This window comes from Quercus suber, unplaced genomic scaffold (genome assembly GCF_002906115.3).
Source record: "Quercus suber isolate HL8 unplaced genomic scaffold, Cork oak 2.0 scaffold_510, whole genome shotgun sequence".
Classification (NCBI taxonomy): domain Eukaryota; kingdom Viridiplantae; phylum Streptophyta; class Magnoliopsida; order Fagales; family Fagaceae; genus Quercus; species Quercus suber.
The window spans coordinates 422,683-441,425 of record NW_027069959.1 but is presented as its reverse complement, the minus strand read 5'-3'; the positions used below and the strand labels follow the sequence as shown (position 1 = coordinate 441,425).

The 18,743-nt window shown below is 35.0% G+C and overlaps 1 protein-coding gene across 1 annotated transcript; it reads left to right on the top strand.

Annotated features, from left to right (window-relative positions):
- Positions 1 to 6,472: 6,472 nt before the first annotated feature.
- LOC112039082 (vacuolar protein sorting 38) lies at positions 6,473 to 15,528 on the top strand. The gene is made up of 7 exons (XM_065763501.1): positions 6,473 to 6,831; positions 7,409 to 7,615; positions 8,393 to 8,573; positions 10,843 to 10,991; positions 11,263 to 11,490; positions 15,121 to 15,250; positions 15,391 to 15,528. The coding sequence occupies exons 1-6, from the start codon at positions 6,658 to 6,660 to the stop codon at positions 15,235 to 15,237; spliced, it is 1,056 nt and encodes a 351-aa protein (XP_065619573.1). The 5' UTR covers positions 6,473 to 6,657; the 3' UTR covers positions 15,238 to 15,250; positions 15,391 to 15,528.
- The last annotated feature ends 3,215 nt before the right edge of the window (positions 15,529 to 18,743 follow it).

Sequence of the window (18,743 nt, the reverse complement as noted above, 5' to 3'; positions counted from 1 at the left end):
TAAACCTCAGGCTGTTTGGACGAAAGAGTCGTTCATGTGTAAAGCGCATGGACGACCACACAACATCAGTCTATATACAAAGAGTCGTCTATGGGCAAAGCACATAGATGACCACATAACACTTGACAGTTGTCCATGGGCAAAGCACATGGACAACCACATAACACTTGACAAATTCTGGAGTGGTTAATCAACCAGAGTTCATCGCCACCAATTTCTCCTAATTATGTAACTTCCATTAGCGGTTGCAACTTCTATAGCCGTTGAGAAAGTTATTTCCAAAATTTTTGATTTCCACGAATCTTGGGGAAGTTACTAAACCAAATAACTGCTCCAAGGTTCTCTATATAAGGACCGGTCTGAATCAAGCAAAGGTAAGGACATTCTGATATTTTACTCCTAAAAAGTTGGAACTCCATTTTTGTGAGAAACTAACTTAGCCATCAGAGGGTGTTAGGCTGGTCCACCCCAGTCTCCTTTGATAGCGTGTTCATTCTTGTAGGCCTTCGCTACAATCAGCCCATCGAAGCTGAAGCGTTCGGCCTACTGATTCTGTTCGACATTACTAGAAATAAATTCGTTTTGCCTGAAATGAATGAACTTGTAAATGAACAACCAATGGATGAAATTAGGGATGATGTGGCTGTATTAGATACACTATAAGATATTACTCATGAGATGACTAGTATACAAGTGCCTCGTCATAGTGGGAGAATTGTTCGGCCTCTTATAAGATTTATAGGTTTGGGAGAAACTTATAAAACTATCTCAGAAGAGGTTGAATTGGATCCCTACATTTATGAAGAGGCAATGAATGATATAGATGCACATCATTGGGTCAAAGCTATAAAATTTGAATTGGATTCTATGTATTCCAATCAAGTTTGGGATCTTGTAAAAGTGCCTAATGGTATTAAACCTATTGGTTGCAAATGAGTTTATAAGAGGAAGAGAGGGATAAATGAAAAGGTTAAAATCTTTAAAGCAAGACTAATGACGAAAGGGTATACACAAAAAGAAGGTATTGATTACGATGAAACTTTTTCGCCAGTAGCCATGCTTAAATCTATCAGAATTCTCTTATTTATTGCTGCTTATTATGATTATGAGATTTGGCAAATGGATGTCAAGACTACATTTCTTAATGGCAATCTTGAAGAAGAAATCTATATAATACAACTGGAAGGTTTCATAGCAAAGAACCAAGAGCATATGATATGCAAGTTGAAAAGGTCCATTTATGGACTTAAGCAAGCATCTAGGTCATGGAACATCAGATTTGATCAAGCAATCAAATCATTTGATTTTGAACAAAATCTTGATGAACCATGTGCGTACAAAAGACATCAAGATAAAGTAGTAATGTTCTTAGTGTTTTATGCTGATGACATTCTACTCATTGAAAATGATGTAGGGGTAATGTCATCAGTAAAAGTTTAGTTGTCAGGCCAATTTGATATGAAGGACTTAGGTGAAGCTAACTTTATTCTAGGGATCAAGCTTTGGCGAGATCGAGAGAATAAGATGTTAGGTTTATCACAAACTCAATATATAGATAAAGTTCTAGAACGGTTTAGCATGCAAAACTCTAAGAAGGGATTACTTTCTTTAAGACATGGAGTTCCTCTGTCTGATGACCAAAGGTCTAAGGCTCAAGAAGAAGAAAATATAATGAGACAAGTTTCTTATGCTTCTGCAGTAGGAAGTCTCATGTATGCCATGCTTTGTACTAGACTAGATATCTGTTATTCAGTTGGCATAGACAGCTGTTATCAATCAAATCCAGGACCAAAACATTGGTAAGCTGTAGAGCATAATCTTAAGTATCTTCGGAGAACGAGAGATTATATGCTTGTTTATCGGTGTGAGGATTTGATTCCCATTAGCTATACAGATTTAGACTTTCAATCGGATCTAGATTTCAGAAAATCCACTTTAGGATGTGTTTTCACTTTGAGAGGTGGAGCCATAACTTTGAGGAGTGTTAAGTAATCTTGTATTGCGGACTCTACCATGGAAGCTGAGTACGTTGTTGCTTGTGAAACAGCAAAGAAAGCTGTTTGGCTCAAGAAATTTCTTTCTGATCTTGGTGTTATAAGAATGGAGCAAGTTCCCATCACATTGTTTTGTGACAATAGTGGAGTGGTTGCATAATCCAAAAATCCAAGGAATCACAAGAAAGGAAAGCACATTGAGAGAAAATACCATATTATTCGAGACATTGTTGCTCAAGGAGATGTAGTGGTTGCAAAGATTGAAAGTGCAAATAATCTAGCAGATCCATTTACCAAAGTCTTACCTCAAAGGACTTTCAAGTCACATTTGGAGCAAATGAGAGTTAGATTAGTGCCTTTAAATCCTATTGTATGATGTTATATATGACATTATGTATGATTTAATATTGTGATTAATAAATTTGTTTTATTATTATCTAAAATAATGATAACATGAATATTTGGACATTATCATATAGTCCATGAGATGCATAGTATGTGATTTAGTCACAGAAGATATAAGTCACAAGTTCTTTGTAAACTCAGAATTTTAGTTCGTAGTCGGTGATGAAATTGGGCATTTCATCTGCAAATACTATAACATATCAACTAAGATGATTTGTCTTGATCATGGAAGTAGAGACTTCTAGTTGATATGTTAATATATTTTAAGAGTTAAGACATATTGAACTGGACCGTTGTGAGATTTATTATTCTCTTAACGATTGTCAAATGAATAATAAATCTCATGACTTATATTTAATGAACTCTTAATCCTGAGAGAATAATGGACTTGATCATGAAGTGTAGGTTACTTTGATATATCAGGAGTGAGATATAAAGTCACGATCAAAACCTCAATATGTTAGGCAGCCACATTTAGTGTTGATGAAACATATATTCTCAAGATGGAATTCATAATCTCTTAACGGATAAATAAAATATTCTCTTGAGATAAGTTTAATGGGTTTGGTTATTCTGAGTGTTAGGCCTAACCACTTTAGTAAGGAGTTACTAAAGTATATATTTATGAAATTGGATTTCATAAATATATGATGAATAACTTAAAGGATTAAACCGGGTACTCAAGGATTAAAATGTAGTAATCTTCAAAGTGACAGTTTATATTTATGACTTTGAATTACTACGAATATTTTATGAAATAGTTGCATGTATAATAAAGTTTTGGGATATAATTTATTAATAAGGCCTAGAGTGCAATTATATTTATATAGTGGTATTAAATATAATTAATGGTAACTTTAAACTTGTCAAGAGTTGACAGAAAAACCCAAAACCCATTGAAGCTAGTGTCTTATTAGTCCCTTTTGGTTCCACTCTAAGCCACACACTAAAACCTAATTGGAAAGGCCCAATAATCTAACTCAATTAGATAATCAGTTAAATATAAAGGGAGAGACATACATGAATTTTTCCTTAGAGAAAGAGAAAAAAGAAAAAAGAAAAGAGAGATATCATTGTGAAATGGTGTGTATGTGTGAGTGAAACCACTCGATTATTCTCCCTTGGAAACTGATTGAGAGACCACACTTCTAGGGCGTAAAGTGGAATTGTAGTGAAGATTAAAAGTGTTCCCAAGTACTTATAATATTTTCTTTTGAATTTCACTGCACTAAGGTATGCTATCTTGTTCTTAAATTCTAAAATTTACATAGTGCATGTTATCAATCATGAATGAAATAAATCCATATTTGTTGTTACCGTTGTGTGTTTTGTATGAGATACAAGACCAGATTTACCAACACATTACCCTCACACTAAGTTTCCTTGTAAGGAGGTTTAAAATATTCTCACTATTGTTAATGCCCTTTCATAACATCTATTTTTTCAAGATTCTTATATTTTAAAAATCATTCTGAAGTTTCATCTCTTTAAATTTCATATAAGAGACATTTAATACCGCATATCTATGAGAAATTTCATCAAATATATGGCATGCAACATTGACAAAAAAAAAAGAAAAAGAAAAAAGAAGAAGATTATATTCTAGACAGATTTTAGATTGGGCTAGTAAAAAAAAAAACTATGTGTGACAAATTGGGGAAAAAACATGTAAAAGAACTTGAAAATAGAAGTCTGTCTATGACAAATTTGGGAAAAAAGCACTCAAAGAACTTAAAAATAACGGGTAAAAAAGAACATACAGAAAAAAAAAATAAAAGAAAGAAAAATGTTTCAATACAGATTTATAAATTAAAAAAAAAAAACCATTATCATCTAGAGTCTTCTGTTTACAGCAGCATGTATATACCCAAATACCCAAAACTAAACAATTCTAATCTAGAGTTGTTGATAAAAACCAAATCTTACCCAAATACCCAAATGAAAAACAATCCAACCAAAAGAATCAAAATCTAAAGCATATTTAATCCACAATTTAAAAAAAAAAAAAAAATTACCGTTGACCTTATAGAATAATATCTAAAAATCCCTTAATAGCCAAAGGTAAAGGGATTTGGATCCATTGGATTGCCCAACAAAGTCATAATCGGTGTGTGTGGGATTTGAGTTTGACTCGTGGTGATAGAGTCCTAAACCAAAACACAATTCCACAATAGAACACCCCCTGTTTAGCACCGTTTTCCAATAAGGGTGAAAGAAGAACCCTAGAAAGTTTAGTGAAAAAAATGAAGAGAATATACCGCCGGCTTTTCTTATTTTTGAAAATTCGGAAAAGAAAAGCATTGGTGAGAAATTCTAGGGAAAAATCAATGTGTACCTTCCGAATACATTGTTGAAGAGAAAGGATGGGGCAGCGAATGAACAGAGTAGAGAAGCGATGGGGTAGAGAACGAATGGAGCAACAATTTCTGTCTCTCTCTTTCTACATATAGCAAGGCTTTTTTTTTGGTTTCCCACAATGTATTCTCGAAGTTTTCAACCAGAGGCTAATCATTGTTCGCGACGGGTGGGCCTTAATGGGGTAAAATCGCTGCCCTAGGGGGTTTTTTCAAAGTGCAGGTACTCGAACTCAAACTGGGGAGCACACCTAGTCGAATTTGGGACAAGCACTTTGAGACCAAGTGCCCAACCACTTGGCCAACCCACGTGGGTTGTGTTTTAGCATTGTTAAACAATATAATGTTTTGTTTTTTTAATTATAACATGGCTGAAAATTAGATGGCTTTTTTTCCTACGTGGTAGCATGGCCTTAGGCTGTGATTGTTTCAAGTGTAAATGGATTTGGAAAAATATTTTACACCCTATGTGTGTTTGGTTGCACATGTAAAATATGGTCAAATTGAAAATCTTTTCATTTGACTGTAAAATAAGGCTCGTTGACCTGTAAAATATTTTACACATTAGTTTTACCTTCAATTTGTTTTTTGGACCCACACACCTGAGGAGAGAGAGAGAGAGAGAGAGAGAGAGAGAGAGAGAGAGAGCTAGAAGGGAAAGTGAAGAAACAACCTAACCTACCTTCATTGGTCAGATCGCGCCGCAGGTTCATGCCTTAGCCTTATCAGATTGTTGTCATTGTTACTACAGATCTACACCGTTTGTCAAGGAAGCCCTTTCTCTTCTCTCTTCCTCTCTCGTTCCCTTTGACTAATGAAGGCCGAAAAGCTAACACGATCTCTGATCTACAAACCGATCTCGTCACCATCGCCTCCTTTAGACCCACTCGTCGATCTTGTCACTGTTAAACCCACTTGCCGATTTCACCTCCTTCAGACCCACCCACCGATCTGTGGTCTTTTACCTCTCTCTTTCTCTCAATCTATCTCTCCCTCTCCCTCTCTCACGATCGGTGCTTATTTTTGAGAAAGATTGATTTTTTTTTTGTTATGTTTTTTGTTGATTTGGTTTATATATTCGGATTTCCTATTATAATATTTGTTTGGAAGTTGAGAAAATGTGAGAGAATGTGTTTTCTAGAGGATTTTCATGAACACAACCAAAAACACTTTAAAATATTTTTCAAAGCATTTTTTGTGATGCGACCAACCACTTGAAAATATTTTCATTTTTTGAAAAAATATTTTCACTTGAAAATATTTTATAGTCTAAAATCATTTTATATTGAGCCAAACACAGGCTTAATTGTAGGAAAAAATTTCTTCTATTATATATATTATATGATATGATATAGATATAGATTATAAAATATGTATGTATATATATATATATATTCATATATAATATAAGAATTGTGTTTTCTTTGTTTTTGGTTAAATGTTAATTTCTCGAAATTATATAGAGACAGATACTTGTTCCCTTTTCAAGTTTAAGAATGAATAGCTTGTACCACAATGCACTCTTGACGTAATAATTATTTTACAAATATAAGTACTTATAGAATGGGAAGGCCAAAAATTAAATTCAAATCTTCAGGACGAAGTTTCATAGCATATACTCTTATCCGGATTTATTTACTCTTATCCTATATTTGGATTTTTATCTTGTAAAAAAAAAAATATATATATATATATATGAACAGCTTGTAACTTCCACTTGTCATTCTACTGTTTACCAAACAAACAAACGAACGATCGTATTTACAGTTGTTTGCTTCATCGTAAACAAAATTTTCCAAGAAAAAAAGAAAAAGAAAATAATGGGTTGGGTGATGTTGAAAAATGAAAACCCTAACAGGTGAGTTTGGAGGATGAGATGAGGCCGAGCCTGGCTGAGATAATTGATGATGATGATGATGGAAGGAGAGCGAGAGCGAGATTCGGATTTGAAGGTGAAGGTGATCGAGTGGGAGGACTTTGAGCAAGAGCTTGCTAGGTTATGGAGTCTCTCTTCTGCGCTCAAACAAGCTAACCAAAACAAACTTTCTCTTCACCGTAAACTCCACTCCCTTATTCAGGTAAAGACACAAAATCTATTGCTCTGCGATTCACAATTTCAATTTCAATTTCTTTTTCTTTTGCTTTTATTTATTTAAAAATTTAACAATTAAAGCTTTTCTTATTCGAACATTTTTCAACCCATCACCATCAGGGTGCAACCTAGTAGTAGGGTGTTGGGTTCAATTCCTACTAGGATAGGATAGGATTACCTGCCTGCCTGATACGTGGTTCTGGTGGGCGGTGTCGAGTGTGGTTCCAAGGGCCTTGCCTTGCCTTGCCTTGCTAAGCTAAGGTTCCACCTCATCCAAAAAAAAAAAAAAAAAAAACAGTTTTGTATTATATCTGAAGATATCACATTTCCCCCACTCCACATACTTACTTTCTTACTAATTGATTGTATGAATCAATTAATATAGAAGCCATTGGATTGAAGTTTTTGTATTTGATACCTTACCATGAACTTGAGGAGGAGAGCAATCACAATGAAAAAAAGAAAGAAAAAAAAGGTCTTTTTTTGGTTTTCTTGAAGGGGGGGGGGGGGCTTAATTGATTAGCCCGCGGATTAGCAGGCCTCAACATTGTGTTTGTGGGCAGATTGATGCTCATTCATTGAATCAATTGAGTGAGCTCGAGGAGATGCATGAGAAACTTGATGCTAAAAAAAAAGTGATGGAAGACATGTCCATGCGTTCCAAGCTTGCAAAGGAGGATGCTAACAAGCAAGAGGACCAGCTTAGTGTTCAAGTTAGATCACTTTTGGTTGCCGGGACTGCACTTTCTGTCGCAAGGAAGCGATTGCAGGTATACATGCTTTTTTATTTTTTTTTATAAGAAAGTAGAATTGCTTTATTGAAATAAAACACTTTATATGTTAGCAATGATGAACACAAAGGGTCAAGAAAAATTACACAGCGAAGCTAAGAGAATTGTGAAACTCTAAAACAGAGGTACAATGGGTAAAACCCCAAACCTGAGACCAATTAAACAGGATGCGAATCAATAATGATTTCAATTGTATGCTTTTTTTCTTTTGCAGTATTTGTTCACATAACATGCCTGCCAAATATTCAATGTTTGTATTTACTGATCGACAAACAATGACTTGAAAACCAGCTTGAACTTAAATACCAATTTTAAAATTTATATAGATAGTACTTATCAAAAAACAAATTTATATAGAGAGTAAGATGAAATATTATCATAATGTGGGAAACTGAGGTGCCAAAATGTAATTACCTCATGAAATAGTCTTTGATTCATGTTATGTTATGAAAGAGCCTTGGCACCTGATGTCATGATTTGGTAACTCTGACTAGTATTGGGAGTTAAGTTTCTGCAGTTATGGTGTGGATATTGGATATCAACCTTTTGATTTCCTGATCAGAGTATGAAGTAATTTTTTTTTTTTTCATCATGGCCAAATCGGACTTGTGTGGAACGCATGCACCCATTTGAATGTGCAGAATAATCTATGGTCTACAGTTGGTTGTACCATGTATCCAGTGTTCCTGTTTCATTGCTGCAAGTATTTTATATTTGCATTGGTGTAACTAAAAGCTGATCATGTTTATATTACAGGAATCAAATAGGTTACTTGCTGGAGAGAAGGGTTATATTCGTCTCAGAAATTTACAAAAATGGCTAAGGATGAGGCAACAATATATGATATCTCAAGTTTCATTGCTCTATCCTGTAAAGATCTCTGTTGGACCTGCAGAGGAGCAGGAACTTGAGTTATTTCCTAGCAGTAGTAGATCAGGTATGTGTTAGTGAGTTTGAAACTTGTTGTATTACATTCAAAATTGTTCAAAATGGACCTTCTCTGCTTGTTACATACAGTTGAGAGCAAGAGCTGACGTAACAAAGAATCTGATGGCTCATGGTTACTGTAACTCTTGTCCCTCTCTAAAATCATTCTGCATTAACAATATTTCTTACTTGGTATATATCCGCATTACCGATCTGTTGGAGTCATGTAGATTACTCTACTTTTCACATAATCAAACTAGTTGGAAGCATTGCTGATTCGAACTCTGTGTGATTGGTCTTTTGCTTGGGGTCTTATGAATAGCAATTAGTAACACTCTTATAGATCTCACAAATCACTTCTATTTTGTGCATAAATTTTTTTTTTTTTGGGGTAATTCTTTTAGGTTATTGAGTGCTCATCATCATGAACATGAAGTAATCTATTTTATTAATAAATTTTATTACTTGTAAAAAAATGTAGATAATTCTAGTTTTCTAGCTGTCATAATTAAGTAATTAACAGCTTATATTTTTTATTTTTTCTTTTATGGGATAAGTTCTTTTATGTTAAACTTGCTGTTCTTCTCATTGTATCTCAATGAACACATATCTTTTATATTGAGACGAAAAGTTAGAATTTTTTTTGGCTTTGTAAATCATTTTATAAGCTTATATTTTCTTTTTAGAGGTTTTGCTTAACTCCTTTTTCGGGAGTTCCTCAAAGTGGTCTGACACTGGGCTTGTATGACTCTCTATCTATTCAAAGGATAAAACCAACTTCACTTCATTTCTAAAACTCAATTATAAGAATGACTTCTGGATATATCTGGATTTACTGTACAGCTTATTCAATGCCTTCTGGGATGGACCGTGCACATTCAATGCTTTCTAACACAAAACATTAACCTTGTTTGCATTTTATTAGCTGAAGCTGAACTGCTCTAGGGATTCCCAGCAGTGTTGGTAAAAGCGAGGGGTGCACTTAAGCGCAAAGGCCTCTTGGAGCCTAGGCGCAAAGCGCAAGTGCATGCCTGATTGAAGTGAAGTGCACATTTTAAAAAAATAATTTAAAAATTATTATTAATGAGAAATGCAACAATCAAATGATCAAATTAATATATAAATTGAAATAAATTTTTTTATATAATTCATATAACATTTAGATATGTCCTATTTTTGCAATTTTAACTCAAAAATTGCAAGTCAAGTCATTTTATTTTTTTCGATAAGCTAGATATGAGCACTTCCATGTAATATTTTTTCTTAAATCTCCTATATCCATAATGCCCTATGACTAATTAGTAATATTAGTTAATACTTTAATCACTTAATGACTATAACTCTGTAAGAATTAGTCTGCTATGTTCAACATCAACCACAAAAGTAACTAAACAATTACCACATATATTATATCATGCTTTTTTTTTTTTTTTCATGAATGAGCTAAGAATATGAGGACATTGCAACATGGTAATTGGTACCAAGGAGCTAGGTCAGTTACTATTTCAAGGAGAAAAAATAAAAATAGAGAAGAATTGGGAGGTTGTGGGTTGGGTTTTAGGACAAGCCATACTCAAAATATTTTTTTTGATAAGTAAGTTACCCTAATAATATGCAAAATCAATGGTTTATATTAATAATGTCAAGATCCTATAGTTTTAATTTAGTTTTGGTTTTTTTTTTTTGGAAAAATATAAAAAATCTCCAAAAAGCGTGCTTTGAGCTTTTTGAAAAAGTGCAAAATAGCTCACCTAAAGCGTGCTTCTTTGAATGAGCCTAGCTTTTGAAGCAAAAAGCGTTGGAGCATTGAGGCTTTGAGCTTTGAGCTTAAGCGCACTTTTAACAACACTGATTCCCAGCACCTTTAATACTACTAGTTTCTATGCTTCTCACTACTTTTGATAACTTTGTAGTGATAAATTTTGAGATATTCTTTATATATTTGACTTCTGGAAATAATTTGGATTGAATGTACAGCTTACAGAATACAAAACATTACCCTTGGTTCATTTTATTAGCTGACCTGCTTTAGGGATTCCCAGCATCTTAAGTAATACTACTTTGTTCTCTTCTCATTGCTTTTGATGGCTCCGTAATGATGATTTGTAAATGTTTGTCTATCTGTTATATTTTCTATAATTTTAGTTGATTGGACATGCATCCTGATATGTATGCATCATTTTTTAAATGCTTCATATCTAGGATCTCATGTGAGCCTGTTATATACTAGGTTCTAGTTTCCTTGCTAATTATTATTTTTGGTTTGTTTGTACTATCAGGGAGTTCTGCTGGATCAAAACCTTTTAATCATGGATCCTTGACAATTTTAGGTCTGCACTTGACTATGCTTCCTTTTAAGCAGATGAGTTTTTTCACTGACAAGAAGGAGGTTCAGAGGTCTGCAACTGCCCTGGGATATGTTGCACATGTGTGTCCTTTCTCTTTGCTTTACATAAACTTCTATTTTTTGATAAATTTTATATAAACTTAACAATATCAAATAGTACATCATCTACTACCTGCTCTTCTGTATTGATAGTTCATTTTTATTCATCCTAATAGGAATTTATTATTTTTTCATTGTGTTATAAGATGCTAATGGGTTTTAGGCGGCGATTGTTTTGTTAAAGTTAAAGTGTTGAAGCCTGCTGCTGGACCAACATATTGGAAAGTACTTTATTAGCCTGATTTTTTTGCAGGCTGTTTCTCTTATAGCTTCCTACTTAAAAGTTCCTTTGCGTTACCCATTTCGTTTGGGTGGTTCTCATTCATATATTATTGACTATTCACCTTCTATAGAGCCTACATCATCAGATTCATCTTCAAATACTGAGCTTTCCACAAGTATGAAGCATGTGGAGTTCCCTCTCTTTTTAGAAGGTCAAGACACAACGAGGGCCGCTTATGCTGTATTCTTGTTAAATAAGGTGTGCTTTCTTTGATATGTAATCTCTGGTCTCTAAAACTTTCATTCAAATTGCAACATTGAATCAAATTAGGTTGCTTGGACTATGTACTGTAGTAAAATATGGAAGTTTCCCCAAAAAATATATATATATATATATATATGTATTTTTTTCTTTTGAATTCTTCCAAGTATGTTAGGCATTGCACAATTGCTTGCTTAGTATTTCTCCTGTCCAATCCCCTTTAAGCTGGGATTTTAGGTTTTCTATCTTAGTTTTCACTGCCAGCTTATGTAACTTTTTAAAGCCTCACTTTTTGTAAGTGCAGTTGTACTTTCACACATTATTTTTTTAAATCAAATAAGACAATGAAAATAAGCTCATCCAAACACACTCTTAAAATGTGATGGTTTGAGGTGAGATGTAATTAATTTGTGTGCGCCTATAATTCCCTGATCTTTTTCTTTTTACCTTTGATTCGTAAGCAACACATAAAAATCTCACTTTTTCAAGTAGACATCGTTTATTGAGGAATTGATAATTTTATACAACAACAACAAAGCCTTAGTCCCAAAATTTGGGGTTGGCTAATTTCACCGCATCCGGCCTGATGCAGTGTGTCGCTAGTAGGGGATGCCCTAGAGAGTATTTGTATTGGATCCATTCATAGAGAGACCAAATTTTATGCTGGTTGTCGGACTACCGACCCTCCTCCTTTTCCCGTGATGAGGGCTGGCTGTAAACTAAATATATGGAATTAAGCACAACACACAGGCGGAGTTTTATAAAGGAATTGATGGAGTTGACAAATCTGCATTGATTGTAGTAATCTGTTTCCTCTAATCATTTTGAAGCAGACATCATTAGGAAAGTTTGCTTTTGCTATGATATTTATTTGATCCTTTTTGTAAGTTGAAATTTTTTTTTCTTTTACTTATTATTTTGGGGGTCAAGTAACAAAACTGCTTATCTTATGAATATTGAATTTTTATTTTTTAAAAGTTATAGATAGATCACTACTGTTCCTCTTGATATGCAAAATGCGAAGAGATGGTAGTCAGTACTCTTATCTACTATAATTTACATTTTTGTATTGCTATGGTTGGGATCCTCATATAGATCATTCCTGTTAATTTTATGAAACTAGGCAATTTTGTTGATAGTTTAGTTTAACTTAATCCTTTTTTTAATTTTATTTTTTGGTTTATTTTCCTGAGTGTTGTGGTTTCCTCTAGAAACACCAATTCATCATGTGTCCAAGTAGGATACATGGAATCCTTGTTCTAAAGAAGTGTAACTAAAAATTAAAGTTACTGTAACTGTTTGGCAGCAACTAGTATCAATGTTTGCCAGAGTGATGTATCGTGAATTACCTATGTTTAGAATCTTTATCCTGAAATAACTGTATGCCTGTGCGATGCATGGGGACATTACAAATCAAATGTAAATTAAAGAAATTATTTCATCAATTGAATCACTTCCCCAATTTGACTCTGAAGCTACTATAGATGCTATTAACAAATCACTTTCCTGTGTTGCTAGAGTGTGAATTAAAGAAAATATGGCAAGTCGTTATGTTGAGTCTTTTGTGGTGCCTATGGCAAGAATGAAATTCTCGGTGCTTTGAGGGGGATGAGCCAAGTGTGACTGAAGTTGAAATATCTATTTTTGAGGTCCTTTTATGATTGGGTTTCACCGTCTATTTCATTTCTGTAGAGGGGGTTTCTAGATTATTTGGACTTCCTTGAGCTTTCAATAGTTGCTGTCTTTCTTTCCTGTTTGCTTTCTCTTTGTTTTTGTGTTGCCTTTTATATACAGCCTGCGTACCTGGTGGCACTTTTTTCTTAATTAATGAAATTATTTACTTAAAAAAAATAATCAGAATTATTTTTTGGTGGATTGGATAGTGGTTTACTCCCATATCAAAGAGGGAGGTCTGAGTATTAGAAAAAGTAGTTCTTTTAATCAAGCTCTCTTAGGGAAGTGACTTTGGAGATTTGGTGTGGAGAGGGACCGTTTATGGAGGAGAGTAATTTATGCAAAATATGAAGGGTAGGTGGTGGGATAATGGAGCAAATTCGGGGTCAGAATGGTGTTCGTTTGTGGTAGAGTGTTCTTACAGGCTGGGATTCTTTTTGTAATTTCTTATGGCTTGAGGTTTGAGACGAGTTTGGGGATATGTTTTGGATGGATGTTTGGTGCAGTGACTGCTCTATGAGGGATTGGTTTCCTGACCTGTATGATTTGGAAGTGAACGAGGAGGCTATAGTGTTCTCATATCTAGCTGGCCTGTCTGAGGGGGAAGGAAGACATTGGAATCCTCAATTCAGCCGGGCCTTTGCAGGATTTGGAGTTGCAATCATTTTTTTTTCTTTTTTTCTTGGGGTGCTATATGATAAATATGCCTGTCTCCTCTGGTCAAGATCAAGTGGTTTGGTTGCCATCAAAGAAAGGAGTGTTTGAGGTGAGACTATAGTATAATTCTCTAAAGGGTTCTACAAGTTCATGTTTTCCTTGGAAGAGCATTTGGATGGCTAAAGTTCCAAGGAAGTTTTCCCTTTTCACATGGTCTGCGTGTCTTGGGAGTTGGGAGAATTCTCATAGTTGATAATCTTCGAAAGCAACACGTTTTAATAGTTTGATTGGTGCTTTATGTGCGAATGTAGCGGATAATCTATTGATTGTCTTTTTCTTCACTGCTCTATGGCAACAGATTTATAGTCCTTCGTTTTCACTGTCTTGGTAATGCCTAAATCGGTGATTGATCTGTTGGAATGTTGAGAGGGTCAGTTTCAGTGCCATAGAGGCGCCAAGATGTGGTGAGCTCTGTTGTTGTGCGTGATGTGGAATCTATGGTATGAAAGAAATAGATGGGTCTTTGATGGAGCATATTTTGCATACTTTGTTTGATTGGATGCATGCTCTAGGTGGCATCTCCTCCATGGATGCATGCTCTTTGTTGATTCTCTTTCCTTCCGAGTTGTATGATCTAAAAGGGATTGGTGCACATCTACCCTTTTCTTTTTCTAATAAATGATTTTACTTTTAAAAAAATCTGAGTTATAATATAGAATCATTCATGTAAGCTGAGTTTTTATTAAACCAAATGTTATATTAGAGGATTAAAATAATTTTAAACAAAATAATAAAATCTCTTGTAACTTTCATTTTATGGGAGTAGTCTTTTAATATTCTTAAAACTTTTGTGATAGAGTTATTATTAAATTTAATGTGACACATGGGGCAAGCATAGTGTGTAAAGAACTTTTATTATATGGTAAGATATATGATGTCTAGCTATGCCATCTCCTGGTTTCCTATACATATGGATGTTGCTTTTAAAGACCAATTCATCCTATACAGCCGCCAAGAGCCTTGTAGCTCAACTAGTTGGCACCTCCTTGTTTCTAATGAAGACATCTAGGGTTGAAATACCCCCTCCCCCAACTATCGAATTAACCCAAAAAAAAATTAAAATCCTATTATGTTAGGGTATTTATCTGCTGATTTACACCTTAAATTTTACTTAATTCATGGTTGATGACAGCTTTATTGTTATTTTTTTTCTCTTTAAATTAGTTTGCCCAAAATTTAATTCATATTCTTTTTGATTACTGCAAGTAAACTTAACATTTTCCCTTTTGGTTGTAGGATTTAGAGCAGCTTTTGAATTTTATTGGTGTAAAGAGTTTAGGACCATGCCACGTATTGGCTAACTTAAAGGAGCTTCTAAGAAATATCCAGTCTGCAGATTATATAGATACATGATTCAATGTTAACGGTCCGTTAGCTTCTCTGTAAATGGAATTATTTGTATTCTTGGGTGCAAATTTTTGATGGAGCACCTTTTATATAGCTTTGTCAGTTTGTTTCAATTGATTGAAGCAGAGTGTGCTTAATGCAAATTCTTTCTTGGTTCAGAAACCTGAAGAATTTTGCGTAAAGTGTGAATTCGATGTTGGGAAAAGGGTTGTGCTGTACAATTGCTGTGAAATTTTTAGATGCGCATTATTTTTGGGAGTGGAATATATGGAGGACCATGGTTCAAATTTGTTTTAATCTGTTCTTGCTTTAATAATATGTTCGGATGGTAGAATAGGAGGATTTGAACCCACTTTACCCCAAGGAAGGGATGCTTGCTTTTATATATATAGACAAATATATATATATATATATATATTTGTCTGATTAATTAACATTTGAGTGTTAGATATAGTTAATTGGACAGATTACGTTGCACTTGTATGCCAATTTCATTGGCAAGCTTGCATGCATTTTCGCCAACAAGAGTAACATACTCTGGAGCTATGCGTACTGGCAACTTACCATTGAACAATTGAGATGAGGCAATTGCCTTGCTATGCTTGTGAGCCTGTCTCTATTTCACGGTCTTGCCCTTTTGTTAATGTTTTTATTTTTGGAAGTTACTAGTACTAATGATGATTTGAAGACATTTTTTTCTCCTAAACTAGACTTGTATCCATTCTCAAACTTATATGTTTTACCATATTTAATAATAACTCCCAGTATTCAGTTATTATATTTAAAGCTCTGTTACGTACAGTCCTTAATTTCTAAGCTTCAACTCTCAATAAATTATTATAATGTGTATAGAATACATCAACCATGTCACTTAAGGAACACGGATGGTCAAAAAAAGTCATGGTCGAAGCTACAAACAGTACCAATATTAGAGGACACAATGGTCTGATATTTTTAATTGCCTACACAATGGGTTAAGTTAGAATATTATGCATAATAAGGGTGCCAATGGCTTGAACCCTTACTTAGTGTTTCAACAATGTAGTTCCAAATTCAATAGTGAGCTAAGTCTTAAACTACGACTTTTTATGTGGATGCAAGGCATTAGCTTTTACATCACATGCATAATATCCTAGTACTCTGCCATGAGCTTCTAAGCCAGCACATTTACAGCCTCGTGCTTGTTCTTAGCTTTCATGAGCAATTTAGAGAATTAGCCCTATTCTCAAAGGAAGCTGCCCTACTTCCATGCTCACTTAGGTGTATCTATCAAGGATGCTCTCGCAACTCTAACATCCCACTCATAAAAGCTATAGATCACATTTAGAGTTTTTTAATATAAAACTCATCATTCATAACGTTACGAGATACATGCACTTACATCATAGGGACGGACAAGGGTACTTGTACTCAAAATTTAGTGTATGTTATACAAACTACTCTATGATTCGTTTGAACCTAGTTCTTGGGATCTCCAGTCCCTAGGTATGGTATCCTCATAGGTAATTTATTTTCTTTGGGCTTTAATCCCATCTCCCTCGATTTACATCTAGACTTTCGACTCTAAATAGAGATTTCATCGTTTCATTTATATAGTAACTCAAAAGTTTAGGGAAACAACACTTTACTTTAAATAAAATTCTTATAATAAAATAGTGCTAATATAAGATAGATTCATTTTTTTTTTCAACAACATAAATGTAAGCTATTTACTTCTTCACTGGCTTAAGCTTAATTAACTTCTTGGTAAAATCATCGTATACATGGCCAGTGATAATCACATTCATTGTTTTTTTCCATCACTATATATTCAATATGGTAGCATGCTAAAAGTATGTGTTTCTATTATAGTAGAAACCACTTTATACATAAATATCATTTAAAAAAAAAATTACTCTTGCTCTTGGTGGTTAATCTCACTAAAAATTGCTTTTCCACCATTTCATAACTCATAAATATATGGCAAGAGATGTAGATTTATTAGCATCTACATAGGGTTAGTAGTCTCTAATTACTAGGAACCAGATTTAGGAACAAAAAGTATTCATAATTCACAAGTATAAGGGACTCAATATTTTTTTTTAAAAAAACTAGGCATCATTATACCACATAATTGTATAATAGGAATGCCGAATGCCTATTCATTCTCATTTAATATTTGGCACAGATACAAGCGTCTACTTTATACAAGGGTATCATTGTATCTTTATTATTATACAATAGGAATACCAACTTGATATGACACCATTGTTCTCATTTATCAATAGGAGTACCCTTTTTACCACAAGGATAAACTTTTACACACTTAGGCCAAAAAAATAATTTTTATCTCAATTCTCAAGATAATTTATGTGGGGCCAGAAAATCGGGTAGCCTTGGCCCACTTCAAACCAGGCCCAAATGGCCCACGCCGAGGATGCATGATGGGTCCGAGGATGACCCTATCCTCGGTCGTCCGAGACCTCGGAAAAACACGAGGACCACCCCACCAAAGGACTCCTTGAATATCCGAGGAGGAGAAGGGCCCGGTGCCACGCGTCGGCGGCAGAAGCACGGCAACGGAGCAAGCCCTGGGTGGATTGTCACCTCTGCATTGAATACGCTCACCTGACTCTCCTGGCCGCATTAATGGGGATGTAACTCCCTGACAGGGCAACATTGATCAGGGTGAACCATTTGAGCACGGATATGACTTTTGATGGGACAGACGGTCAGGGAGGAGGCCAATAGATGATCAACAGAAGGAAGAAAGGAGGGAGAGAGTGAGAGATATATAAGGAAGGGGAGCAAAGTGTAAAAGGGGGAGTTGGAGTGGGGGGGAAGAAAAAACCTCCTCGGCCATGGGCCGAGGAGCATCCCCCAGTTGTAAATTGTTCTTAGTATTTTTCAATAAAAGAAAAGTAGTTCATGCTTCATGCACGCCGGCAAGCGCCTAAACCTTCGATCCACTCTCTACAAATTCATTGTTCTGGGTTCGTTGGGGCCTAGGGGAACTCATATCTTTTGGGCTACAAAAACGGACCCTACAATTGGCGCCGTCTGTGGGAAGGATTAGGGCGTTGACCGGCGTAACAGGTGATCATTCTAAGTAATCATTCTACGGAAGATTGGTGGTGATTCAAAAAAAAAAAAAAAAAAAAAGAACCACCAAACAAACATTGCAGAAAAATAAAAGTTCGAAACGGAAGATTCGACAGAAACGGAAAGAAATTGCGCATTACTTTATTAAACAAAAAAGTTACAATGTACAAACAGAGGCTCAGGCAGGCGTGCTTTAAAGCACTACTCTTGCAAGCTAATCCTACAAACAGAGGCCCAGTGGACTCGTCCTAAAACTAGCCAGAGGGAAGTGTCAACCCGTGCTTTTATTGGCATCAAGAGAATGGGAGAGCTTGACAATAGAATGAGGGAAGGAGGCTGGCTTGCTTCAAGGCCACCAACAACTCTTTTCTCGGTGCGGCGGAACTTGAACAAAGCGAGGAGCAGATGCAGGGGCACCGGGACGCCCTCCC

Excerpts from the sequence above, each read along its gene's own strand:
- LOC112039082 (XM_065763501.1), top strand. The coding sequence starts at position 6,658 with ATGATGATGATGATGGAAGGAGAGCGAGAGCGAGATTCGGATTTGAAG. Across the intron at positions 7,616-8,392 it reads TCGCAAGGAAGCGATTGCAG|GAATCAAATAGGTTACTTGC; the intron begins GTATACATGCTT and ends TTTATATTACAG. Across the intron at positions 8,574-10,842 it reads TCCTAGCAGTAGTAGATCAG|GGAGTTCTGCTGGATCAAAA; the intron begins GTATGTGTTAGT and ends TTGTACTATCAG.